This window comes from Myripristis murdjan, chromosome 15 (genome assembly GCF_902150065.1).
Source record: "Myripristis murdjan chromosome 15, fMyrMur1.1, whole genome shotgun sequence".
Taxonomy (NCBI): domain Eukaryota; kingdom Metazoa; phylum Chordata; class Actinopteri; order Holocentriformes; family Holocentridae; genus Myripristis; species Myripristis murdjan.
Genome location: NC_043994.1, coordinates 15,073,774 through 15,101,725, shown reverse-complemented (window position 1 = coordinate 15,101,725; position 27,952 = coordinate 15,073,774). Strand labels below are relative to the sequence as shown.

The window sequence follows — 27,952 nt, the reverse complement described above, 5'->3', positions numbered from 1 at the left end:
CATGTTTGATGTAACCGTATTTTCTACCCACCACAGTCTGAACCATATGTGGTCTCTGCATGCGTAAACTCTTGACGGTCTGAAAAACGTCCAGGAGGCCTTCAGCTTTCACCCGCTCCAAAATGTTACTGAGGGCGATGAAGGTGCCAGTACGACCCGCACCGGCACTGAAACACCAAGGACAAAACTATCAGCGACTATACTACACAGAAAAAGATCAAAACAAATAAATACTTAAATAACAGAATTAACACAAGACTACATGAGGGCTAGGGATTTTTTTTCTGCAGAATTACAATTAAGATTTTGCACTATTTAGACAGAAACTGTGCCTAAAATTGAAGATGAGCTCTGTAAATGATGAGTCTCACCAAGAACAATTTAGTAATAAGTGTCCCACTAAGAGAACAAGGAAAATAATAAATAAACAATAATTCTCGCAACTTCTCTTTAAAAATGGGGCTGCATTGAAATGTCTGTGATCTTAGAGGCACATCCTTTTTTTCCCATTTAAATGAAAAAGTTAGCAGGAGAAAAGGTGACCTTTATGTAATAGTGCTAATAATCATCCTCACTTAAAGAGAAGCTAATCCAAACGCTAACACTAATCAGTTTGGAGGCTCAGTGTTTGACTGAGTCAATGTTTACAATGATGGTGGGATGGCGAGATAGAGAGAGAGAGAGTGAGAGAGAGATGTGCGATGTGGAAGAGTAGCGTAGAGAGACGTTGGGGATTGCAATGGGTTAGCCCCATTCCCAACAGGCAGAGAAAAAGCTTTAAAAAGCCCCTCTTAGACAAGTGGTGATGAAGGAATAGAAGAGAGTGATGACACCATTTCCTGTCGTTAGCTCATCTTATCAGATTAATCATAGTGGGAGTCGGAGGAGATTTCACTTTGAGAGGTTTTAATTGACTGTGAATCAGTGGATTGGATCAATCCCACAGGGGCGTGCTGCTTTAGAATCACTTCACCTGAAGCTAGGTTCTGATCAAAGCTTTCACAGCTAAGTCTTTATAAGGGATCACATAAGTGGTTTAGGCATAGAACACCGGGTCCACCGAGGCAAAAAGTAGAAATTATTGTAACAGACATATGGTGGAAAGAAAGCATTATTGGTTAAACTGAAATTTCTTCCAACACCATTTTGCGTTTGGGGTGATTCCAGTGATCCGGTATTGGAAAATGTATCATTCCAATAGAAGTGGAAATCATGTGAAGCCCTTACTTACGTTGACAAATAATTTGTGGTAAAAGCACAAGATATAGCATAGATAATTCTTATCCAAAGATACACATCAGTGTGTGGCTCCTCTTGGTTCCAGTGCTTGGTTCCTTACCTGCAGTGCACAATTATGGGATGATTTCCAGACTGTTGCTGCTGCCTCTGCACAGCAGCAATAATGTCAATCATCCCTCTTCCCTCGGCTGGTATTCCGATCTCAGGCCATCCGTGGAAGTGGAAGTGCCGAACGTGTTGTGACTGCTTTTCCTGACAAGATGGAGAATTACACTGTCATTTCCAAGCAGCTGAGTTCAGTATTTTGAAAATGGATGCATCTGATAATGCAATGACATTATGAAAAGTCATAAAGCTTAAACAGCATCACCTGTGAAGACGGCATAATGAAATATGGGAAGGCAAATATACAAATTCAATTTATTTTAATATGTCAAAGTGCTTTATGTCGAATATGAAATATTACGCACTGGTCTGTAGGTGAGCACCAAGTCTTTCAAAGTAAAGGTGTCACACTGTGTATCTCCAGTCAGCTCCAAAGTGTAATCTCCAAATGTTACACTGCCCTCTGATGGCCAGTACTGGAAACACTTTTCCTGGTGGGAAAGGTCAGATGAAAATAACATCACATTTAACTGTTGGATTTCTCATTTTTGTTTCATGTTTCCAACGCACATAATAATAATAATAAAGTAGAACATTTTAAAATACATTTAAAATGTGCATATGGTTTGATTTGTTTTCAAATATACCAAAAATTAACAAATAACAGAAAAAAATAAATTGTTCCAAGCAGTAACTCTGCTTTTCAACATGTAGCCTACTTTTGCAAGAGCAGCACACTGTACCTGCTCTCTTTCTTTGAGTTCGGTGAGCATAACGATTGAATGACACCTCCACTCCCACACCATCCTCCAGAAGTCCTCCACTGTGTGAGACAGGGGGCCCTGGGTCGCGATAAAATAGTCCTTCTGCCTGTAGCCCTGGAGGGAAGATCATCCAGTAAACAGCATTTGAGGGTGGAACAAACATAATATTTTGCATTGTTTTAAAGGAAACAATAAGCTTTGAATACACTTCTATGGAAAAGCTATAGAAAAGGGCAGGAGGGAGAGCTTACATCAATAAAGGATGCATTGATGTAGTCAGTGAACTCCTGTCCTCTTTTCACTGAGAGTATTACTCGGTTGAAATCATCTGCAAAAGAAAGAAAAAAAACAAAACTTTTCGATTCCAATTCCTAATAAAATAAAAGTTTGCAAAGGTTGAGGGAAAAAATCATCTAAGTAAAACTTATTAAGGCCAAATATCAGTATTTTTCACTGTAAAAAAAAAAATAAAAATATAAAAGTTGCACCGTGGCTTTTCATTTAAACTGTATGTACGACTTTAAGTCAAGATACAAGCCATATCCAAATGTGATTCTTCACACAGACAAGAATTGTTTAGCCAGATATCTGCATACTTCAGGCGTCAACAGCACAGTGGTACTTTGATGTTACTTGGATGTGATGTATTATGAAACAGTTCGGAGTATCAGAGTATTCCTTACACGGAATGATCTGAAGCACTCGGTTCTTCTTCATGTTGGCAGGAAGGTTTCCAGTTCTCATGTTCTCCTTCATTATGCGCACGTTGGTCAGCTTCTGATGGGAGCGAATACGATTGGAGTAACACGATCAAAAACGCTTGTTTTCATCCATACAGTGCAGTGCAGAGCAACATAAGCATCTCAGTGATTTTAAAGCCTGAAGTGCTAAAAACAAAGCAAGGCTCCGACAATCCTAAAAAGTACCGCGACAAAGGCAAGACATAAAGACATCTTAAGAGGTTTCTTATCAGTGTACAAGATGAGGAGAAGAGGCACTGGGGATAAATTCCAGTTGGTGACTGAGGAACTGTGAGGGCCATTGGCATGCAAGGGAAAATGAGAAATTTTCACCCAGCTACAGTAAATTCTATGCAGCAGATAGGGGTGGATTATAAAGCTGCAGATGATTCAAAGCATTGATATTTATGTTACTACTGCCAAGAGCTGCACCCAGGGCAAGTTTTCCATGAAAATACATCCATGCAGGGGTGCAGGGTGAGAGGGACGACTCCTTATTGACTGGATTGTTCAAGAGTAAGTTTGTGTCTTCGTACCCTGAACTCCTCCTCCAGGCCCAGCCTGTCGTGGGGAGCCCTGGTGTTATGGAGCCTCTGCAGATGGCCCTCCAGAGAGCACACGTCTAGCTCTGTGTCTCCGTACAGATAGTACTCCAACAGAGCCTGGTAGATGAAGGAGTACTGCATCTGAAGGAGAAGACAGAGAGAAACAGGGAAAGGTGGAGAGAGACGGAAGGAGAAGGAGAATGGCGTTACTTTCTGCCAAGCTACTTTCTCTGCCTGTTTTACCATCATGGACAGGGTTGTTTTAAACGTCCTCGGTTGTTTACACCACAACTAGTGTGCTGAGTTCAGCTGTCAGTCCTAAGCACAACAGGTCAGACAGGGTCAACCCTTACATCTGTCTGGATGAGTTGACAGCGCTGCTCTCGTATTCTGGTCACAAAGCCGAAGACATCCACCCTCTGCTCCATGTGCATCATGTCGATCATGCCGTCGATGACAATGAACGTCCCAGTCCTCCCAACCCCGGCACTGCAGAAAGGAGGCAGAATGTGTGCTCTGTTACAAATATCACAGCGGAGATCAGAAAATGTATCCAGTTGTAACTCCAATCAGTGTTTTTTTTTTTTTTTTTTTTTTTTTTTTTTTTAACATAACACAGCTTCTAATAAAATATTTAATAAAGGACATGATATAAGTATAGTGTTCAACCAATTAAACTCATCTTGCAATGTCATTCCCCCTTCTCAACAGAGATGTCAACTGTGGTCAGCCCTAAGCATGTGTAAAATTGCTTCACGTCTGCGGCCCTAAAACACTCCTAATAGATTTACAAGGGTCATTTCAACAGACGGCACCTCTGGGAGCGCAGAGCTGGGATTCCACAGTGGGGGTGTTGAGGCCTGTTCAATGGGCCCCATTCAAGAACAACAGTCCTGCTCCCCGAGCACCTGTTGCAGCAGTTGCTACACTCGGCTGCAGATTTCTTTAGTGAGGATTTACTTTGCTTGACCAGAGAAACAAACACACATTCCAGGCATGCTTTTACAGTAGGGGGAAAGTAAAAACTGTTGATGCGTTAATTCAGATGCAGTGAGGTTGAAGTTTTATGCTTGTGATAAAGCCTAAGCCTGGATGAAGACCTTTAATTTAGTAATTGAGAGCAAAGCATTGTTACGCGCTTGCTTTTAACAGATGGTTTAGTCAAATTTAAAGCTGTGGATCAGTTAGTGTTTCGTTTTTTTTATTTTTTTGTTTGTTTTGTTTTGTTTTATTCTTTGGCTGTGGGGTGGGTGGCATCTTTCACCCACAAAATGAATTGTTTACGCAAATATTTCTCAATGTCTTCTCCTACTGCTGCACATTTTTACCTGCAGTGCACAACAATGGGTCCAGCATAGGATGGGTTGACTGTCTTGACCTTCTTGAGGAATTTCAGCATGCCAATGGGTGAGAATGGCACCCCGAAGTCTGGCCAGCTGGTGAAGTGAAGCTGGGTGACCAGCCGGGGAGCTCGGGGACCGTCGCTAGCCTGCTGTGAGAGACAGACACACTCAGTCGGTACCTGTCAACTAAAACGGGCGCACACTGTGACAAACTTCTGTGAGAAAACTGGTCCAGCTATTGTACCGTGGATGTTATATAGAATTGGAAACTATGGGATAATTTCAAAATCAACTCTTAAGACAGAATTTAATTAGTGTGTACAGGTGTACTGCCTCACTTGGTATAACATGCTGTCCTCGCTAGAGCTGATCATTTAATCATATTGTGCCTTATGTATGCTCTCTCAAGAAGATATTGTTATCATGCTGCACACTTCACTTTTGTTCTGTGTTCAGAGAGCAGACTGTAAAAGCTTGTTCTCTTAGTGTGTGCGGCGCTACAGCAGAGTAGCTCTTTCCACAGAGTCAGAGAAGACATCTGCACCCCTCTGGGTTCAAATGCAGCGGGAACAAAGTGAATTTTACAATCTGAAGCCTTTGCATTACACCGAGATCTCACCCAACTTAGCACTCAAAAAACACAAAGAAAAAAAATTATATATATATATGTGCATATGCATGGTCTTCTGTAGACATGTAGATGTGCACGTCATGTACATTTGCTCTAAATCAGAAAATCTGTTTTCATCATGATCCCAGTTTTTGTTAAAAGCTGATATTTTTAGAATGTGCCTGTCTATTTCATACTACCTGTTTAATATTTTATGATATATTATCATACTTAAAATGTTCTACTTTTGAAATGTGCTGCATACATGTTTGATAATCTCTTGTCACTATATACTTTTGTTTAAATTCCAAATTTTTCTCCTTGTGTCCTATTACAATTTCTTTTTCATGATTTACTTGACTATCTGCTGCTAAAATGACTCAATTTCCCCACAGAATACGGTTTCATTTTCTCTTACGTTCGGCAACAGGGAAAAAAAAGTTCATTATAGTCCTGCTTGATTCGTTTTTGGGCAATGAAATTCAATTTTGAAAAAGTATGATGCCATTCTCAGAGCGTCTGCGTCTCCGATTAGAGACACACATTTTTCATGCCTGTTGCTATCACCATGGTCACTGAAAGAACTATGCTGTGACTCATTAGACACAGTGCTGTTTTTGAAAATGACACATGCCCTTTCATTTTTTTATTTATTTATTTTTTTAAAACCTACAGTAAAAGCCTTTTCACTACTTGGGTAATTGTAAGCGATCAATATAGGCTAATTACTTTAAACATATTTTACTTACATATTGTATACAGAATTTTCTGATGGTGTAGTCCACCAGAACGGTGAAGTCCTCCATTGCCACCCTGATGTTCCCGTACATCCAACAGCCTTGATCAGGCCAATACTGATAACATTTGTCCTGGTGAGAAAATGAAAACGATTAACATTCTTATTTAATTAAAATACTATGCCTCTAAATGAACACACATGAAAATATAATATGGCAAAGTACAGGGCGAGTGATTACACCGCTGTATTTGTGTCCAATTCACAGACAGATAATCAAGAGGCGTGTGTGTTACTCTGTCAGTCAATAAGCTCTTCACAGTGATGTTTCAACTCATTAATGAGATTCTCAAACTAATTATCATGGAGCCTCTCAGGATCTTATCAACAATTATTCCGTTATTGATCCCCAATGCCTCTGTTCTGCAGTATCAAACCTGCTGTTTGGCTCTCGATTGATCATCCCTTTGAGGGTAAATTTAATGTGATGCTAAGTAATCTGCTGCATGACACTTTGTGTGGATTCTCAGCTGGGGAGAGGGTCAAATAAATTATGCCCGTGACTTTGGGTCATGAGAAGACAAAAGGGCCTCAAGTAAAGACGCATTAGAGCCGTATAGATTGTGTAGGATCACACATTCGCTGCTCTAATTAGTAGACTCAGATGCATGGAGAATAATCAGACAATCCCACCTCTTTCCTTTCTTTCAGATTAGTCAGCATTACTATGGTAGCTGTCTTCTGCTCCCAAATCATCCGCCAGAAGTCTGCAACTGTCTCAGGCTTTGGGCCTGAAGTGGAATGAAGAAAACCACCAAAGTATTGAACAAACAGCAATATGGATGCTTTCAAAATCCCACTGAAATAAGCCAAAATGTACATTTACCTTGAGCTGCGATGAATCTGTTCTTCTCTTTGTAGCCCTATATGAAAGATAAAGTATTCAAATTTCTAATATTCTACATCAGATGCACATTTTAAGATTCAAATATTTCTAATCAAAACTCACATCTATGTAAGATGCATTTATGTAGTCTGAGCACAAATGTCCGTCTGTGTGACTTAGCACCACTCTTGAATGGTCGTCTGTTGAAGAGAGGAGAAAAAAGGCCAACCGTCTGTGAGTCAGGTTTCATCTTATTTTCATTTCAGCCCACGCCACCTGCCCTTAGCTTTATTGATCACTCAAATCCCGAGTCCAAAGGTTACATTTATATTGTCTGCAGAATATAGATCCTCACTCACATGGTAAAATGTTGGGGTATCTGTTTTTCTCTCTGTTGTGCTCTCTGCTTGCCTCCTCAAAGGACCCGTGGTGGTAGTAACATGGCAGCGACTATAAAGAGAGAAGCCAATTCCCATAAGATAAAAAAAAATGAAGCCATTCATTAAAGATTCATGCCAAACATTACATTTTATGACTAGTTTTTGGAACTTGTTCTATACTTGCAGGACAAGATCACAGTCACAGTTACATGGTAAATAGATGAGGGGTGGCTTCACACACGCACACACACACACACACACACACACATACACACACACAGAGAACATATCTTCTAAATCCAAAATTTTGCTCAAAAACCCAACATTGCCTATTTATTAGCATACCTTGAATGATATTATCAGGAAAAAAAAAACATGATTTACAGAAATAACTGCAGTTGGAGACATTTGTTTTAGCAAATTAACTCTTGAAATGCTTTCACATCTAAATAATCCACAGGAAATAATCTGTGGCTTGTGTTTTGTTCAGGTGTGCGGAGGCACAAGCGGCCTTACATTGAACTCTTCTCTGAAGAGCTTGCCATCGTCCGCGGAGCGTATCCGGTACTCGTCCTCCAGAGAGTCGAGAGGGATGGGGAAGTACCTCTTGGATGGAGAGGGAGATCTGGGGAGGAGGACCACTGTCTGCTCTCCTGCGTGGGAAGGAAATATATGGTTGTCAGAATGCTAATGCTTCCCCATAGAGAGAATTATAAGCTCTCATAGCACCTGCAAAAACAAGCCTGATGGTCATTAAGATTTCCTACTTCTGGGGCTACATGACAGAGATGATTTCTTGAGTCGTAAACATAGTGCTGCTGCTGCATGAAACTGTCTCAACTCCAAATTTGACCCTTCCTTTTTCTTTTGTTTTCTCTCTCTCTTTTTTTTTTTTTTTTTTTTTTTTTTTTTACATGAAATGAAACTTTATATGGCTCCTTATGTGCTAAGAAAAATATGGGACAGCAGAATCTTTTCAGCCTTCTTTGGCCTTAGGATTATGAAACTTTCCTAGCACACAGAAAACCAAAATATAAGCTTGCAATTCACAAAAACAAGAAAAAAAGAGAGTGCATAAAAACAATTTAATGCAATAGTGGTTGTATTATTTTTATGGGGATTTGGCAACAGCAAAACAGTACCTTGTTCTTCCAAGAAGCCATTTGGAATCTTCTTATCCACTGAGGTAACTAGAGCCTTCCTGTGGTTTTTGAACCTAATTAAAACAGAGCAAGAGAGAAATAAAGGGAACAGGAGGGTCAGAGAGAGCAAAGGACTGAGCTGTTTAGCCCATAAGGGAGGCAAACATCAAATACCAAAGCCAATATCAACCATCTGAGAGAGACAAAGCTGTTCCTTCTCATGAGAAGTCGTGTCCTCGGCCAGTTCGCTGATCAGAGAATGAGAGTCTACGGCCTGATCTGACCTATATGTTTGTTTGCTGTCTTACTTTGAGGTACAGCTGTTTACCCATAAGCCCCTGTTCTCCGCCTGTTCCCAACCCACAGCGCCCCTATGACCCCCAACTCACCACACACACACACACACACACACACACACACACACACACACACACACACACATGCTGAGAAAGCTATAGTGAGGAGAGACAGAAATAGAGAAAGACAAGAGGAGGAGAGACTGTGTGAACAGTGTGATTTAAACATGGCAGGAATAGAAACACATTTCTTATCTGAATGCCCCAAACATCATAACATAATAAAAATTTGGTAGTTATTTTTGTACTTGGAGTGGAGGAGAAATCTGTTGGGCTTGCTGCTAAATTAGTATCTGCTATCCAGATGGCTAGAGAAATGGTTTGAGCTGACAAAGATATCACACCGCAGTGTGCTACATTCAGGTTTACTTTGTTGTGTTGGGTGTTTGCATTATTATTTACATAATGTCATAATTGTAGGCTACCATATATAGGTTTTTTATATACAGTATATACTAAAATATTTCAGTGCTATAGTATTGTATAGGCAGTAGCTGTAGCAATATTGACTTAGGTTTTTATTCACCAAAAAAAATTGTATTTATTTTGCCAATTTACACTGAAGGCTGTGGAAACACAGATTTCTCCTGTCATGACAATACAACCAGAGAGAGAGAGAGCAAGAGGGAGATAGAGAAAGAAATAAAGAAACAGAAAGTGTGTGTGAGGAAGAAGGAGAAAGACAAACAGACAGACAGTGAGCTGTGTGTGTGTGCATGATGTTGTATTTACCTTAGACAGTAGATAGTCAGAAGGACAACAATGATAAGAAGCAGGGATATGACCAGTGTTGAGGGCAACACATGAGCACCCTGATGGGTGGGGTTTTCTGGAAACAAGACACAGCAGAGCACATCACACATTAGCCGCACACCAAAATAAATACAGATAAATTCTTGGAATGTGATGTTTTCAGCATCACAGGAAATTTGCAAATTGTAGAACATTGGCAATTGTAGAAGGACATCTGATCCTTTCCATCATTATTATTACCTGCTGTTTGGTTCTCATGTGAAGAATTATTCAAGGCTATAGAGGTCCCAATCAGAAACAACACCATTGTCACTGTGGATAGATTAAAAAATAAATTAAGTTATACTCATTTCCTATTTGAAATTACATAATCTTCCTGTTCCCAAACTGAAAAACAGGTTAACCCCTGTAATGCTTCACAAATTCCACTAGAAGGCACCAAACCAGTGAGAAAGTTCCCTCCTGGTGAAGAATACAGATGCAGAGAGGGGAGCTCAGCTTTGATGAGGCTTGAAAATGATGCCTGTGTGCCTGACTGCTGGGCAGTGCAACTCCTTATGAGCAATCTGCTTGCAGCCCCTCTCCGGCCATGCTGATTTGAAAGAGCAGCAGCATCTCAAATAACCTCATATCCACATATGAGACTGAGAGGGAAGAATTAGCTCATAGGCGACAGCAACAAGGTCCCCTGTGGACGTCTGATTGGACACTGGAGATGAGCTCAACGTGATATTTGTTGGATGTAGTGCATCTCAATTTGCAGCACTATCCTGGATGTACGACACCACGCGTGTCGCAGCATCTTTGGTGGAGACAACAGCAACAACATCCACACTGATACTGAGCATAATGTTTTTTTGTACAAAGTGACCCAATAAATCTGATTTCTTTTAAAAGCATAATGATAATGATGCACAGGCTTAGGCAGAGTGCTGCAGTGTTAGTGTAAGCACTGTATATAGGTTATATTGCTGGCTTTACGTGGAAGACCAGATGGTACTGTTTTCCTCTTAGCATCTCTCTGTTTTCTGCCTGCGTCTCTCTCACTCTCTTTCTGCGGTGAACCATAATTTCTTCTAAACCACACGCTCACTATTCCCTTTTACTTTACCGCTCGAAGCTCTTAGTGATTTAATTGTGGCAGAGCGCTGTGAGAGTCTTTCCGACAGGATACGTCAAGTTCCTCACCATGCCAGAACTAAATTGATCCTGACACATTATCCTTGTGTCTTATTATCTGCAAATGTAGCCGGCATTTTTTTTTTTCCCAAACCCACATTAGTCTCCTCTCTTCTCTCCCATCCTCCAAATGAGACGGTAAGAAATCGCAGAATAAATTGGGCAAACAGGGCAAATCTGCCTAAGTGGCTTTGATGGAATAAATGAGAGAAGCAAGATTTGAGTGTCCTAATTTATCCTCTGTTCTAAGTCCCCTTCTAGTTATAGAGGGCACTAGATTGGATGGAATAATTCATTGTGTCAATTTAGTTCTTCTAGAAATAGGTCATCTAGGGGCCTAATTTGTGATGTTTGAGAGAAATTTTTGCACACAACCCTAGGGGGGTTTCATATAAATCTATCTCCCAAAGCTTTTGTAGGAGCTGGAGCTACATAATACTGCTCTGACAATGTGCTGATGTTCAAAGCAAAATTTATGTTGCAGCTTATAAATAATTATTGGACAACAAATTAGGGGCTCTGTGTACTGCACACAACATCATCTCTCTGAGTGAGAAAGACAAACACACACACACACACACACACACATACACACACACACACAGTTCCCTTTTTTTCCCACTTCACATGTATGCATGCCTGCACACACGTCCCACAGCCAAAGGGTATGCGCTGCATATGTGCCATACTGTGTCGACAGAGCCAAAATCTCTCTGCAGCGTTAACAAGCTGATGGCACCGACACCTGTTCCCCACACAGCCCCACCCACTGAGCAAGTCTCGTTCACACAGACCCATCCTACAGCATCCTCCTCCATGCTGCAATGCACGCTGTGTTTATGGGTCGCTGCAGAGGCCACGGCATGTCTTTTATCTCCAGGCAGTTTTATGTAGCCAGTGAAAAAAAAATTAATAAAGAGTAGACTTGTCCCTTAAAGTGACCCAAAAAAAAAAAGAAAATTTGGATGACTAGAAAGAAAAAAACAATGGCTAAAGTTTAAAAAAAAAAAAAAAAAAAAAAAAAAACATTGTTGGTGGAATGTAGCCATATGATCAGCAGGGGGCAGTGATAACACAGCTCAATAGTTTGCTAAATAGCAGAAACAGCAGTAGTGAAGTCATTGGTGGTGTGTGTGTTATGGTGGTGGTGTGTCATTGGAGGTTTGTTGTGACATTAAATGACTATGTGACTTAAATGACTAAGTGACTGCTTTCAAATGCTGCCACATTATCAGCACATGGAGAAAAATGATAATGTTATGACTCCCAAAGCATTTTTAGAAGTCAAATCCCGATAAGGTTAAAATGTCCTGAATTTGACCAGTTAAAGGCTTCAGTCACTGAATGCTGCCAAGTACAGCTTTTTAGTCTGCACTTTGGTTTTAAAATTGTTGCAGTCTCTTGTTAAATGAGAAATCAACTCAGTCATACTCTCATTGGACAACATTACTTAATTCGTCTGCATTTTCATTTATGTGGTGTGACTGGTCTTTTTTAACAGGGTTGTGTAAAGAGAGAAGTCTTAGATTTCCCCCATGAGACTTGAAGACAACATAAAATGCTATCCTAGTTTTAGGTTGGGTTAATCCCGCTAATATGCAAATTTAAATAGAAATACCTAATTATATTTATTTGTGTTACTGTAATTGAGTACTTTTTTTCATGTCCTGGTACTTTTCTGAATACATTTTCTAGTCAGCAATTTTACTTCCCATTATGTTAAATTATACTTCACTTTTATCACACCCACTGCAAAGTACAGAATTTGTGCATCATCCAGAAACTGCAACATGATAAAATTGTGGTGCTCTTGAACACCATTCTCTTTTCTTTTAGGAACTGCATGGGAAAGATCACAGGTAACAATTTGCTGGTTCATAAAAAGTAACTCAGTAACTTTTATTCTAACTTTTACCAGGCAAAGGAGAGTCAACACCCATGATCACAGAATAAATACAAAAGGCTAAAGGAGTGTGGCCCAATCATAGATGGCAACCCCTGAAAACACACCTGTAGGTCATTTCCAAATCAGGTCACATGGTTTCTGGGTTTGGCGCACCAATGAGACCATGTGACCTGAATTGGAAATGACCTACAGGTGTGTTTCTGGGAGCTTCCATCTCTAACTGGCCCACACCCCTTGAATTTGTTTCTATTAATTCTGATTTTTGTGGTCCACTCTCCTTTTTCCTGATGCAGGTCTTATCAATTTATAGTTGAGAAGCACATTCTAGTACTCTTTCCACTAGAGGAAAACTAGAATATGTGATCATTCATGACTGGGGAGTTACCAAAAAACAACTTTAAACCAGGAAAACTTCTTATTAGAGTGGCTGTGAAACCCTCCACCAGCTACCTGTTGTATAATCCATTCCAGGGAACCCTGCCTTTCTGACTATATTAATGGGATACAAACAATAATCTTATTACTTCAGCCTTCAACACCTGCTTGTCATGAATGTTCCAGTGAATTTAATTATGCTGCATCACTGGAGCTGGGAGTACAGAAACAACTTATCATATGCATGCATGATACACGCTAACATTCAAAATGCATAACAAGGCTGGCTGAATCTTGAGGCTAATGCTAATATTTTGTGCACGGATATGCATTATTTAAAATCAATATAAGCTTTCCTTTTGTGTTGGTGAACAGAAATGACTAAGAAATCCCAACCTGAGCGTGTAGAAAATGCATGGCAGTATGTGACGGCTGCGGAAACAAAAATAACTCGACACTGTAGCAAATCCCTATGTAATTCAGGGATGAATAAAGCTCTAAAATCCCAAGACTCGGAGTATCCTAAAAAGGATTTCTGCCTTAACATCTCCCTCACCTTACAGTAGGTCTCAAGTGAAAACTTGAACTAGCAAAAGAGGAAAAGTGCCATTAGAAATGTATCCTTTCCTTTTGGCAGACTTGTAGCCTGTTCATTCATCTTCATCATTAATTCAAATGAAACGGTGCAGTAAATGGTGATGGCTGTGCATACTCCATTTCTAACTAGGAAAGTGAAAGAGAGGCTTTGCCATTTGAAAGGTTTTCCTTGTGCTGCTTTTAAAATGATAGTCCTTTCAGTTATACATCACTCCTCAACATATTTCACTGCCTCAAACTCATTTCAGGAGAACTTAGGAACGCAATCTCACTGCACCCGGTTGTCATTTCTCTCTTTTCAAAGAGCTCAACCTCAGTTGTGCACAACAATGTATATAACTTGCCATCCTGAAAAAGTGTGTTAAGCAAGCCACTGCTGTGGACGTTTTATTTATGTAAAAGCAACTAATTTACTTTCTGTGCTGATTCACACTGACCTCCACAAACAAAATGACAGTACTGGCTGGAGGCAGGTGAATATTAATTCCAATCATATCTCTAAGTGAAAGGCTGTTTGTTTGGCATGACAGTGCTCTAACTGCTAGCCCAGCCTCAAGCCAAATGAAAACCCTTATTGAAAACTGCACAGTGGAATAGAAAGAAATAAAACAATTGACTTGTGAACACAAAAGACATGTAGAATGCAGCCAAAAACACACAAGCAAGTGAATAGCAGGTCAGTTTTTTTCCTGCATGGGGAATTTTTTTGCAGTTGTAAAAGCCTAAAGCCTTTTTGGTCAAAGTGAAAAGTGATGACCTCAGAAAAAAAAAAAAAAAACAAGAAAAAACATAACTGTCAATAACACAACTCAACAGTTCATTCAGCAGAGGAAACACCAGAAAATACACCCTGTTGGTTGTATGGATAAAATTTTAAGAGGAATGTCTCCCTTCAGTACCACTTTTAGCCAAGAGAGACAACTCTAACCCTAACCCTAACCGACAACCCTGACCAGCACTGGCTTTACGCCTTTAAGAATCCTCCAGCTTGTCCTAAGTAGAGGTCTCTGCCTACTCGTGGTTGAAGACCCTCCCACTTGGATGTCTCCAGTCTGAAGAGATGCATACTTGGAGTTTCCAATGGTGCCACTTGTTTGGCAAAGACGGCAGCTGCTGCCAAATTGGTGACTGTGTCACTAGGTTAAGCAACGTTTCTGTTTTAGATCACAGACATAAATCTTAACACATTGACTTCCACTGGCTTTGGCCACAAATTGGGTATGGGTGTGTGCGAGTCCTGAAAAAGTCTTGAAATATCTGCAAATTGTTTTCTTGAAGAATCAAGTTCTTGAATACTTTTAAATACAGCCTTTAAATTGTAAATTCAGTTTTAAAGGTGTCAAATATCAGATTAGTTGCGATTGCCTGATGAAATACTGCTACATCCTCTCCTGCTACCGCTTTGAATTTTTAGTTTGCACCTTTGATTGTAGCTTATGTTAGCAAAACGATTTGCTCTAACTTGCCTATTCACTTGCCTAACTGGCAGGGATGGAGGATGCATATCAGAGTTTTCTTTCTGGGCTCAACTGCTTAATGACTGGAATGACATTTCCTTCATTACCCATTACCAATGACTTTACCCGTTATTGAGATCTCTACACTTGAATATCTTAATTTATACTGACACAGCGGCCGCGACTATAAATAAAGTTGCCTTGCCTAGCCGTACTGCTTTTGGGAGATTTATGGTAGTGATTGATTTGCAGGATAATGGCCACATGAAATCAACGCTCTGTTCAGCAAAGATCGTATCTGAGTGATGTGAAATGTAACAATCATCATCCTGTGTGTCTTGCTGGGTAATCATGGTGCTGAGCCGGTGCTCTGTGATAACAAAACTGCAATTAACACTGGCAAGTTGTTCTCTCACTCTCATGGTGAGTAGTTTGGTGAGGCACTGATTGAAAATGCATTAAGCTGTTGATTATAAATCAAACACATTCACTGAATAAAAAAGCTGATGTTCTGTCACATTTCAGTTTTCTTCAGCGCCATTCTCTGCCAGTTGTCCATCATTTTATGTGACTGCTGCGGCTGACCACATGAGGTCAAGCACAGTAAGGTAAGGTGCACATTAAAACTGTGCTCTGCATGGTCTATTTCCCCTCCATCTGTGCTCTCCTCTCTGTTGCCATCGTTCCTGCTCTTATTCCTTTAACATGAGCCTCCACAGTCCACTGATTTAATATATTACAATAAATTGCAGCCCTCTTCCATCAAAGCAGAATGCGCAGGCAAACAATTTTATCTTCACAGCCGGGACCTCAGTGAGTATCTTGTTCAGCAATCCATCTATACATATTTTACTCAATAGCCTATGGAAGGAACACCTAGAAGGCAATGGCAAAACATTTACTCCCCGCCACTGAATCATAAATTACACCCGTTAAAAAGTTCTGTAGTTTATATATTTTGTTAGAATTTGTTTTCCTTGTGCTGTGTTTCCGTGGCACGACGAATTTACCTCTGAATCTCTCTCATTTAGTCACATGCATGATCTTACTATGTCTGATTTAATTACAGTCTCTTACCGGTTCACATTTAAATCACAACATTCAAAAACAAACATCTTAAGCACTTTGATCATCTACTCCAAATCAAACTGATTTTTGTCCTCTCTGCTCTGCACCCAGTTACCTGCCATTTTACAGTGAGTGTCCCCACATGACCCCGTTCCACACTGATGCTGAAAATGCAAAGATGAGTTCCTGGTATTCCTTCAAGCTCAGTCTGACCTACATATGCTGTGGACTGCCTCCTGATCATGACTTCCTCCTTCAGACTTGGTGCAACTGTTCTGAGCTGTTTTCTGTACAGCTTCTTCTGCTTGGAATACTACATGCTCTGTTCCAATATTAGACCATTTTTTTGTTTTGCTTTTTGTTAGAGTTATTTTACTTATTTTCTGATCTTTATATTTGGCTTGTTTTGTCTTTTTGGGGGTGATAAAGTGTGATTTTAATTACTGCTTGTTTTTACTGTTGTTGTTTTTGTGTCGACCTCTGGAAGTCTTGCAACCACTTTGTGGAAAATAGTGGGAATCCAAATAAAGAATAAAGAATAAAGAATAACTACAGCAGCTGAAAAAGCTGTAAAAGCCACTCGAAAAGCCATGGCCTTCTGCTAATATTGGGTATCAGACTATATGCCGAAGACATTGTTTATGCTCAAAAGATGTTTATCTTTAATGTAACTATGATCAGTGAGAGGGGATGACATGCAACCAATGGCCTAAGGTTGGATTTGAACCCAGATACCTTGATCAGGACTCAGCTTTAAACAAGTAGTACACACTCTTAGCCAGTGAGCTACTTGGGGTGCCCTGATTGTGGTAGCTTCTATCTGTGTACTGGAGAAATATCAGCACTTCACATCAGGAAATAGCAAGGACCTGTGCCCCACACAGTTTTTATTTTGCTGCTTGGATGGTCTGGTTTTAAGAGATTTATGTAAACCTGATGCACAAATTTCCCCGACCGAAATGAGCAAGCTCAGTCAGGAAACTCTAGCATGAAGCCGTCCACTGGTTCGCTCAACAGAAGGTTCACGATACACCATTAGTCAGATATATTCTCCATGAAGAGCTATGCTGGTGCTAACCCTTTCTGTGCAATCTGCTGTGTGCATTCTGCTGCTGCCTTACTTCATGCACAAAAGCACAAAAACACTACTTTCCCTCGTCTGCCTCAAGCCCAACTGCCACCCGCTTAGATCTGCTGTGGGGAGCGAAACACTCCCTGATACTCAGTATAGACACAGAGTGCATACAAGCAGATCTATTCATCTCCAAAACCAATCGTGGATTGCAATATCATTTCATCACAGCAAATTATTTAAATCAAATGTTAATTACCATATACACACAGATCCATGCCTATCCATCTACTTCCCTGACACACTTTAATGCCACTATCGTGCAGCACAGTGCAGTGAACGGTCTGACTGAACAACATCGCTACACCACTGTGTTCCATTACATGCTAGATTTATAGTCTGGATTGTGCTATAGATTAAATGCTATTGACCACAGTAGCTCCTGGGACATAATCTATGGCATAAACAAATAAAAGCCTTACCGTGGACTCTGGCCTGACCCTGCTAAAAGCTTACTGTGATGCTATCTGCACTGATTTGAAAAATGCATGATTTCTAAATTATTCACAATGTGCTATGAGTGACATTGTCTTGAGGATATTTATGGCTATCTGCCAGAGGTTACAGTATATGCTTAATGAACTGTGTGTACTGGTCTGTAACAATGGAAAAAATGCTAAGTATGTATGACAATCTCAACAAGACATCCATAAGACCTCTTTGTGTTACAAATACAGATTTTTGTAGTGTTGAGTGCTCACGCTTGGTGTTTTTAATTTAATTATTTCTAAAAGGTTTGTAGAATGTCAGGATTACCATCTGCTATAGGAGAAACGTAGTAAATGTTCTTTTTATAGAGGTATCTCAAACAATAAAGATTAAATAAAACAGATACTCCTATCCTTTCAAGTCACAGATTCCTCACAAATCAATACGGCCTCAAAGACAAATCCATTTTGTTGCTGGCACAGGATGGATGACATGCCTTGTCGAGAAGAAGAAAAAAGAGATGTTTGTTTACAAGGAGAGAAAGAACAAAGGCAGAGCAGGGGGAAAAAAAAAGAATACCAAAATCAGCCACCACTTCAGTTGTCAAGTGCTACGGAAAAGGATGGAACTAGAGCACAAATACATGTCAGTAAAGGGAGCCAGCAGAGAGCAGAGGAAAGATGAGAGAGGAGATGAGGATCAGAAGAAAGAGGAGAGGGGCTGGTCGAGATAAATAGCTGCATTCTGGGTTCAGAGATAACATGGGAGACATCCTTAGTACACAGAGGCAGTAAAAAGGGATGAAGCCTCTCTGTCTGCAAAGTCAGTGCCGTCTCCCGAATACAACTTGCTGTATTTCACATGTGAGGGTTAGCAGCAGTTACTACAAGGCTAGCTTTCAAAATGTGTCTGCCTTGAAAGGTAAGAGGTTTGTATGAGTTATAAACACCATAAACCTCAAAGACAGTGAATACACAATGCTATTGTCACCCGAAAATGCCATGTTTTCAGTGCCGGATACTCGTCTCTAGTCACATGTCTGCTGTACAGTTAAGGTCAAAAGAATCAATCTGGAGAAATTATTTGAAATCCAGTTAGTCTCATCTTGATGGGAGACAAAGACAATACCGGGTCATTTCCCATTAATGGATTGAATTTCAATTGATTCCCCGGACAGATTGAGTTGAAATGGAATCGACCTGGACTAATGTCAGGAGGGTTAATAAAAGACTTACACTTCCAAGCAAAGCCAGTGAGATCTGGTATCAGTTGACCTGTCAGTCCATAGCAACCATGTGCTCCTAGTTCGTGTCCTGGTTGGACTTACTTGGGGTTTTCTACCCTCAGCCCAACTCTCACTCACATCCTCTCTGACGTCTGGGTGATGGATGGAGAGAAGATTGATTGCTGCTTGTCCCGGTGGCCTGGTGAGCTTCAGTGAAGATGAGTCAGAGTTTCACACTGGGATCATGGCACATTAGGTCATGTGGTCTTCATAAACAGATACCACCTGAAAAACGAAGCAAAAGCCATACAAGTTAATATACAAGCCACACAAAACTCAGGCAAATCCAAAGGCTGTCCTACATGTATTTTGTTGTACAGGCAGATTTTCCCTGACTCACTGTTTAAGGCTGACAAGAAAGAAAAAAAAAATCCTCATAAAAGGCATGAATACACAACAAAAGGGACTGGAATGAGTGGGAGTTTGCATCTGTGCACAATATGTCTGAGACAGGGACACTGCGCTACATTTAATCAAGTGGGTGAGAGAGAGGGCGAGTATGTGTGTATGCGTGTGCTGATGTGCAAAGGCTGCACATGCGCCGCGTTTGTGTATTGTGTTTAGCGCTCACCCCCGCAACCTTCAATACTTTTGTGAAAGATAGCTGTTACAACCTACTCACTGTGGCAAAGCAAAAAAAAAAAAAAAAAAAAATTAACAAGTTATTTAACTCCAAGCACGCAAAACAATTTCTATCCAAACACAGTTTTTTTCACAACGGTGTTTATGTTCTGCATAGAGTTTGTGCACATTCAAATCTTGCTGTCAGCAAAACATTATGGCCAAATCTTATAAACAGCTCCATTAGCGTGGCGTTCATAATCACTTTTTCTCCACTTAACAGCTTTCCTATACATGCAGCCTTAGATCTTATGAACTACGAGACGTATCACATATTATGTTGGAAACAGAGCACCATCAATTTCTTCACTATTCACACAAAGCCTTTACTGTGATGTTATTCTATCGCCTCGGTCGGGTCTAACAAAGAAAGCATGCCTTTTTGCGCCCACTCACTCCTACTCTCTCAGGGTCCCTCTGCCCACAGGTGGGAGACACAAAGCCATATTGTTAACACTTGGCCACTGTGACACAGCCAAGCAGAAAGCAGCGGAGAAGAGAGAAGAGGTGAGTCAGTCACTGGGCCCAGCTGGACAAGCCCACTCAGTCTGAGCTGTGCTGAGGAAAACCGGGCACTGACACTGGACAAAGTTTGTAAAAAGCACTTTTTTCCCCAGCCCTGCTCAGCTTTTCCAAATGCTGTCAACTTGCAATTCCTTTCCTCTGCGTCTTTGTGCTATATATGGCATGTGAACATAAACATGATTGGAGGTTTTACAGTGTGGAGCAACAAAATGCACACAGACCATTCTCAGATTTTTCTAATTTGAGAATCAAAGTATGAACATTACTCATGTACACAATAAAATGGGCCAATCTGGAGTAGTGGTTTTTCCATATCAGAAAATCCGTCATCACATTTGTGCTTTGGGAATCACTTTACTAGAACTTCTATCTTCACTTTATCTCAGACTTAATCTTCCAAATGCATTGCTCATACTGAGTAAAATATATAAATAAAAATGTCTTAAGAACTCAAGATTTATGATTTTAAATCATTCTTTGGCCTGAGTCCAGGGACATAGTTGATTAAGATAAAATAAATCCACACTTTTATAAGACAGAGGTTCTATTTTAATGAGTAGCACAACTACAGTCTGGCTTAAAAGAAAAATGCCATAACAGAGGGAAAGCACTGCATTTGTATAACATTTTAATACAAGATTTCTAATACTGTAGCATCTTAATCAGTTTATAATGTGCTGTGATAATGAACTTGGACACCTTATGAAGAAAAGTGTCTCCACTTAGAATACTAATCAACTATATATCTAATCGGCTATATAGCTGTGGAAATGGATGTGTTGTTCATACAATAATCACTTCTCATGTTATTATCCTCTTGTTTTCACCACATAGCGCATGTGACCCCTGACCCGGCCCACAACCGCAAATCCTATTAGAGAATCTCCTATTCAGGGATGAATCACGGCATAACCAGGCAGAAGTGATCCTGCTAGTGCTGATCTCTGGATGCGTGGAAACCAGAACGTTCCAAGTTGTGGGTGGTTCTCCTTCCCACATGATGCATCATAATGTTCATTATGAAGGTCAAAAGTTAAGATAAACTTTAGTTACAAAGCAATGGCAAGAAAACATTAATAATTAAATAGGTATTGTGCTGTACTAGTTAATAATAAAGTAGGTATCATGCTAAAGTAATACTGAGTTTAACATAAACTAGGCTAAGATTTTTGCAATGGTAATATATTATTATTAATGATAAAAAATCAGAACTAAATGATAATGGATATAAAAAATGTATCAAGGCTGAAATATTCATATTTCACTATCCTTAAAGTCCTCTGGGAAACTATTATGATGTCATTTTTATCTTTTTACACAGAGTATTTTTCTCCTTTCAACCATGAACATTTTACCCAAAGAAGAAGAAGACATGCTCATGGCATACAATTACTGCAGGCACAAGCACTTCCTTCTGTGCCACTCTGCCCATTGACTGAGAGGGGAAGCATGTGCGGGTCATTAAAGTTTTATGGGATTGCAGTCATCATCATCCAGCACTCTGTGCCTCGATCATTTATTCATACCAAAACAGGCGACACTGAGAAGCTATGCATGCCTACAAAGTAAAGTTAACATTTCTTTTGATTATGCTGTAAAGAATTCAATGACACAATTTGGATTTAATCGTCTTTCTTCTCCACTGTCATGTTACAAACTGTTTTTATTGGAGCTTTTAGTTTTTCAGTCTTTTTAAAAACTGTTTCAAATGCAGCGTGTGTGTGTGTGTGTGTGTGTGTGTGTGTGTGAGTGAGTGAGTGAGCCAAATAAATTTTAAGTACTCACACACGTTAAAGGTTCAATGAGTTCAGTGAATTTAGTGTTGGCTCATTCTATTCACATGCAAATAGAATATTGATGGCTTAAACCTCACAAGTTTCCCCCATGATGAATCCTTGTTTTGATTATACCAGCAAAACTAGGCCTGCTGAGAGGACAGATGCCTGATCTTTGTTCATGATCCTCGATGTTTGACACTAAGTTCAAACTGCTGAGAGTTGGGTTTCAAAATTTGATTTCAAAGAAACTGTATACAGGTTCATAACTGGGTGAGCATCTGTGTGTTTGCAAATTGTATTCTATCTTTGAAACTGCCTGCTGTGAAATTACTGGACCAGATGCTGTTGAAATGCTTTGCTGCACTTCAAAGCATGGGCTGGAGAAAATTATTGTGCACAAAGCTGAAACAACTGTAACATATGTTTAACAAAACAAAAGGAATCGAAGGGCAGTTCTGCTTCACCTGCAGTTCACTAATAGATCTGTTATTCAGAGACGAGATTATTTCCTGTGATTTCCTGTTTGCACAAATCGTGAATCCAAATTGACTGGCCTGCTTGGTGTGTCGCAAGGTGATTACCAAACACCCTTGCTCTGAGTGGGTATGTTATTTTTACACCCCCACATCAGCTCCAAGCATTGATTTCAATCTAGGATATGGCTGGACGAGCAGAGTTCAAGGTAAACTAGCAGTTTTACTCCAGTGATATCCACCCTCAAGTTTGAGGACACTGGAAATGACACTTCTGGGCCACAGTCTAGGCGGGACCAAGGACCAGAGAGCATAATCATTACAATTATAACTTCACAAATCTTTCCACTGCAGCCAAGCAAGGGGGAAACCTTTATTGAAAACCACGTTCCACAGTTCCCTGCTTTTACCAGAGTCCAGCGTGCATGTAAGATGTCAGTCAAGTAAATGTGATTGCTACACTTTCATAAGACACGTTGACTGAAGATAGATAAATGTGTGATTTCATGTATGTATTTTTAGAAGCACAGGGACACTAAAAAGTGTTTTTAAAAGATAATAATTTCAATGTCTCATACCATGCAAGAAAACTGCCATCCTAATCGACACTGCCTTGTTCACATTTGCCCACTGCAGCTGGGTTCCCTGACTGCCTCACCACAAGCGACGTCTCAAACAGCCCTTTGTGCTTAAGAGTGTAGCGGTGCTCATTAAAATGAACAGTCACTTTCTTCTCTCGCTATCATAGACACAGTCACAACACTAGCATTTCCTATGTACTTCCTCTCCTCACAGCAAGTTACAACACAAGACATGCTTTCCTTTTGAAACCCTCGGCCAAGAAGCTTGAAATAGATGCAGTGTATAACCGATAACACAGCAATGCTAAATGAAAGCCACCTTTGAGACAAAAGTAACGTGCACCTATTAGGTCTTTTGAAGGAAACTCATTAGCTTATGCTCAAAGGGAAAAAAACGACTCACCCATTTTGTTTGACACATAATAGTTTGATTGTGATAGTGTGGTGCAGCATTCTCTGTTAAAATGTATGGGCTTCAGTGCCAGATGATGATAACAGAGCACACACAGATTTCTGTAAGGCAGGAGAGCATCAAGTCCCATCCTACATCCAGCTGCCCAAATAAGGAACACAGACAATTCCATTCCCACGCACTTCATCATCAAGATTAGAGGAAAAACTTTCTTGTTGGCAGGTCACTCTCCTCACACCACTTGGACGGCAGAGGAGACAGTTAAACCCATTGTGATGAGTGGAGAGTGAAACTCAACACAGTGCTCACCACCTCAGTGCGTCATGTTTGCCATCCCACCAAAAACAGTTTTGGTGTTTTTTTTAATTATTATTATTAGTTTTGGCTTATCTCGTTCTCCTGCCTCACCCAACAACTCACATTGGCCATGTATACACACACACACACACACACACACACACACACACACGCAAAAGGGAGAGAGAGAAAAAAACACAGTCCTGAATGACAAGGATGCACTTTGAAGGCTTCCTCTTTCAGTGACACAGAAACAATGACAGACGACTGACAATACAAAACAGCGACAAAATTAAAATATGCCATCACAGTGTTTTATGAATTGTAATTACTCAGGAACTGAATAAGAAATGTATAGCAAAAACAAGCCCTTGTGACAACTGCAGCCTGGAGACTGAATGTGCAAGTCGTGATAGCACTGAGTGTAAATAAGATAATCAAATTTGCAAAGATCAAACGGTTTGCATTCAAGAAATTTCGTGCTCTCCTACTGTGTCCTTCCAGCCTGGCTGTCACCTCCCTAGCTAAGGCTTAAACTCTTTTCCAAAATACCTTTGTCCCTGAAAAGATGTCAGTGAAACCGAAAACCTTCAGGCAGGCTTCGCTCCACATTGTTTATGGATAACAAAGACAGCGGTATCGTGTCAGAGAACTTATTTTGCAAGAACCACTAGGATGTCAACACGGGCCCCAGTGGCCTCCCCTGTTTACTTAACAACATGAAGAGCAGAAATGAGGAGAGAAGTGAGGAGAAGAAAAGAGAAGAGAAGAGAAGAGAAGAGAAGAGAAGAGAAGAGAAGAGAAGAGAAGAGAAGAGAAGAGAAGAGAAGAGAAGAGTTACTTTTAACTTTCAAAACAGAAACAAAACCACCAATGGAAGGAAATTAGGTTCACCCACTGTGCTTTATGTAGGGTATCCTCAGTTTAATTCATAACAAATAGAGACAGCTACATAGTGCAGTTTGATGTGTCTTGATCACGAACAGCCTATCTATCTCCACACCCTCATCTCCTCTGTTGCTCTCTTTCTCCATTCTGTCATCTGCCGACATGTTCATCGCCATCTCACACCTCACGGCACCATTAAAGCTGCCGAATTCAAAATTATAAACTGATAAAGCCTCTATGACAACCCCTGACTTATTCCTTAAGCAGATGGTTATCATTCTAAGCAAACAATGTCAGAGAACCACCAAGTGGATCGAGCTGACATTAGCCAACAACCGCGGCCCCCGGCTCCTCACGTGGGCTGTCGTCATAGCTTGACAAGAGTAGTAGTCATGAGGAAAATGCCCTGAATACATATGTTAAAGTTCATGTATACTGTCCACATGCATTGTCCATATGAATCTGATGGTCTAGTGTAATATTAACGAGACATGAACCAGTTTCAAAACAGGAGGCCTGTCTCATAGGCTACTGTGCTACTTAAAATAATCAGCATGATGCCTGAATTAGGATATTAAAAAGACATCATTATGAAATTAATCATTGTATAAACATGTCCAACTATAGCTCACGTATTCCCAAGGCAAAAGCAATGTCACTGCTGTGTAATATTCACACCATAGAGGAGGACTCTGTATTGAAAATCTAAAATTACCATCATCCTTTATTAGGTCATTTAATCAGGGATGGAAATGAAGGCTAAGTTATTGTGAATGAGGTTATGGTGAATGAGGGACATCTATAATTCAGGCATAAGCACATGACATTTCCATCAGTTCCCCATACAGCAACAATTATAACAGAGTATCGTCTCACAGTCTATTATTGTCATGATACTAAGGACACAGTCTGCACCAGTCAATTACAGCTATTAGAAGATAATGGCTTTACGGCCTAGCTTAAATGCCTTTGTGTATACTTGTTCTATAAATCTAAAATGTTCTCAACACAGTGTACTTTCAAAAGCTGGTGGGTAAACATTTGCCAAATGAGTGGGCCTGCACATCTGATGAGGGCAAAGAGGCAGCGTCTGCTCAAGTTACTGTGCACCAACTCAAAGTGGTCTAAGCACAGGAGAAATCTGTGAGCCTGCTGTAATAATAAATAACAAATATGCAGACATTTGATGCAAAATAACTTTTATTACCAAACTTAAGCCAGAACATGTAAATAAATACTGGCACCTTGCATCAAAACAAAACAAAGAAACAAATGAATATCCTCTCAGCTATGATTTAATTCCCTTTATAATATAACCAGTTGATTTCATACACATACCTATCCCTTAGTGGGGTGTGCAGCTTTGCAGGCTACCAGGCCTTACCTCGCCCCCTCACGTTTCTCGTCTAGACCGGTGAGCCTGCTGCGGCCGGTGCGCACAAAATCTGATCGGAATTTGATTTCCAAATAACACATCTGAAAGCCCTAAATCCTATATTTAAGGTGAATATCGATTATCGGAGTAAATTCAGGTGAAGCATGTTGGTGGTCTCGGGGCGTGAGGGTTTGCTCCACTAACCCATATTTACTGTAGTCCATGTTGCCTGTGCTCATGGGAATGGCAGCGTAGACGATATGAGGATGTGTACGTCCCATCCCCGTGGCCTGCATTTTCCATGTTAGTAATCAAGACAGTTAAGAGAGCTCAACGTTAACATGGTGAAAGTAGTCTATTTCCATCGCTGGTATAGTGAAACGCAACGTGCTCTACAATAAAGATGAGAGAGCTTTGCCGTATAACATCAGTGCATATGCTTCTGTGTGTCAAGGAGGAGGGGTAGGCGAAAGAGAAATGTGTAAAAATAAGTGATCAAAATGCAAAAAGAAAAAAAAAAAAACAGCCGGTGTCCATACAGCAGCTTATTATAGGGGCTTGTGGATGCGGCTTGGTGGTGTTTGTGTAAGCATCTTACCGTGGCGCGCGATGACCTCGCCTCACGGTGCGGCTGATGACGGTCTGTCAGCACCAGCACCGACGCCAGCTTCTTTTGTCATATGAGTTATGTCCTCAAGAAAAAAACAAATGGAGAAACCGGCAGTCTTCTGACTTAAAACGGAGACGTGATCGCGTTCCCTGTCGGTCATGTTTCGTGCAAACCTCCAAGGATGCGCTTCCCCCGGTCCGGGCTGGCGGATGGAGTCGCGTTATGGCAGCCCTCCGCATCAGACGCGCTGGAGACCCTCCCCCGGGCGCCAGTGTATCAGGTGGACACTCGCGGCATCCTCCACATTCCTGCATCACTCTGGATGGGTGGACAAATTATGGCAGGCCATTGTAAGCTTTGGTTGTTGTTTATTTGATCTTTTCTTCCCCTTTTTCTTCTCTTAAATGTTATTTTCCCTCCCGATGGCACTTTCTACGGCTGACATTTTCGCATGTGACATTTATTCGATACAATTAGAAAGGTATCCCCTTACGAAAAATCACTATAGCAGCCTGTTTCTGCAGTATTCCTCTAGGGGGTTTACAATGTGTTTATACTGACCTTATCGAACTTTATGGTATTTCCTATGGTATTTCTGTGTTTTCTGAGGTATAATTTGGTCTAAACAGTAGACCTTTGTTCCATGATATTGTTTCAAATATATCATAGTTTTATGATAGTATTTTTCCCATGGACTTGACGTATTCTGTAATTTTAAAGAGCTTATTTTATGTTGTTTTATGTTATATTATGTTTTACTATGTTATTGTACAAGCTGAAAATATAATTTTGAACAATATGGTCAGTTTAGTTAAGTTTTGCAAGTATTCTTAAACAAGACAGAGAGAACCTGCAAAAGATAGGGTTAATTTTGAACCATAAATGTAGTGGAGCCATCTGCTGGCGAAGATGAATCTGTCATTTGGGCTTTTGCAGAGTTAAGGTGCCTCTGTAAAACTGTAATTATCACAAAGCAGAGGGAAATGCAGCTTGAAGTCGTGATTTCCTGTGATAGCAAAATGCGGCCTTTGTGGGAGAGAGGCTATAGAGGCCTGTCATGATGAAAGTGGTGCATTTCACTGTTACTGCACATGTCTGGTATTCTGTGTAAATAACTTACGTTGTATCTTTTCAGCCTTTGTTGTTTTTTTTCCCACTATGATTTTTAATAATGTAATTCAATAAACAGCAAAACAAACACTCACAATTTGCACTTTCTCCTCATTGCCACCAATTGTTGTTTTTTGTTCTAGATCTTTTTATTTTCAAAGAAAAAGTCAACCAGTTGCATTGGTAGTAGGAAATTCCAAGGAGCATTTTGAAGGCAACTTGTAAAAGCCCCACTGATCCAACATCTGAGACACT

General features: G+C 40.3%; 1 protein-coding gene across 1 annotated transcript in view; it reads right to left on the bottom strand.

The window, feature by feature from the left end:
- LOC115373098 (receptor-type tyrosine-protein phosphatase epsilon-like) overlaps positions 1–26,775 on the bottom strand; it is a 28,872-nt gene extending 2,097 nt beyond the window's left edge. The window contains exons 1-20 of the mRNA XM_030071353.1: positions 26,576–26,775; positions 18,978–19,252; positions 9,840–9,911; positions 9,579–9,675; positions 8,491–8,564; positions 7,865–8,001; positions 7,328–7,418; positions 7,092–7,168; positions 6,969–7,005; positions 6,776–6,873; positions 6,096–6,215; positions 4,722–4,885; positions 3,747–3,882; positions 3,385–3,534; positions 2,792–2,885; positions 2,360–2,436; positions 2,088–2,222; positions 1,710–1,835; positions 1,340–1,491; positions 32–167 (exon numbers count right to left, since the gene is read on the bottom strand). Coding sequence (XP_029927213.1) covers positions 32–167; positions 1,340–1,491; positions 1,710–1,835; positions 2,088–2,222; positions 2,360–2,436; positions 2,792–2,885; positions 3,385–3,534; positions 3,747–3,882; positions 4,722–4,885; positions 6,096–6,215; positions 6,776–6,873; positions 6,969–7,005; positions 7,092–7,168; positions 7,328–7,418; positions 7,865–8,001; positions 8,491–8,564; positions 9,579–9,675; positions 9,840–9,906 — 1,968 coding nt within the window. The 5' untranslated portion in view covers positions 9,907–9,911; positions 18,978–19,252; positions 26,576–26,775. The remainder of the gene's footprint in view (positions 1–31; positions 168–1,339; positions 1,492–1,709; positions 1,836–2,087; positions 2,223–2,359; positions 2,437–2,791; positions 2,886–3,384; positions 3,535–3,746; positions 3,883–4,721; positions 4,886–6,095; positions 6,216–6,775; positions 6,874–6,968; positions 7,006–7,091; positions 7,169–7,327; positions 7,419–7,864; positions 8,002–8,490; positions 8,565–9,578; positions 9,676–9,839; positions 9,912–18,977; positions 19,253–26,575) is intronic.
- Positions 26,776–27,952: the final 1,177 nt, after the last annotated feature.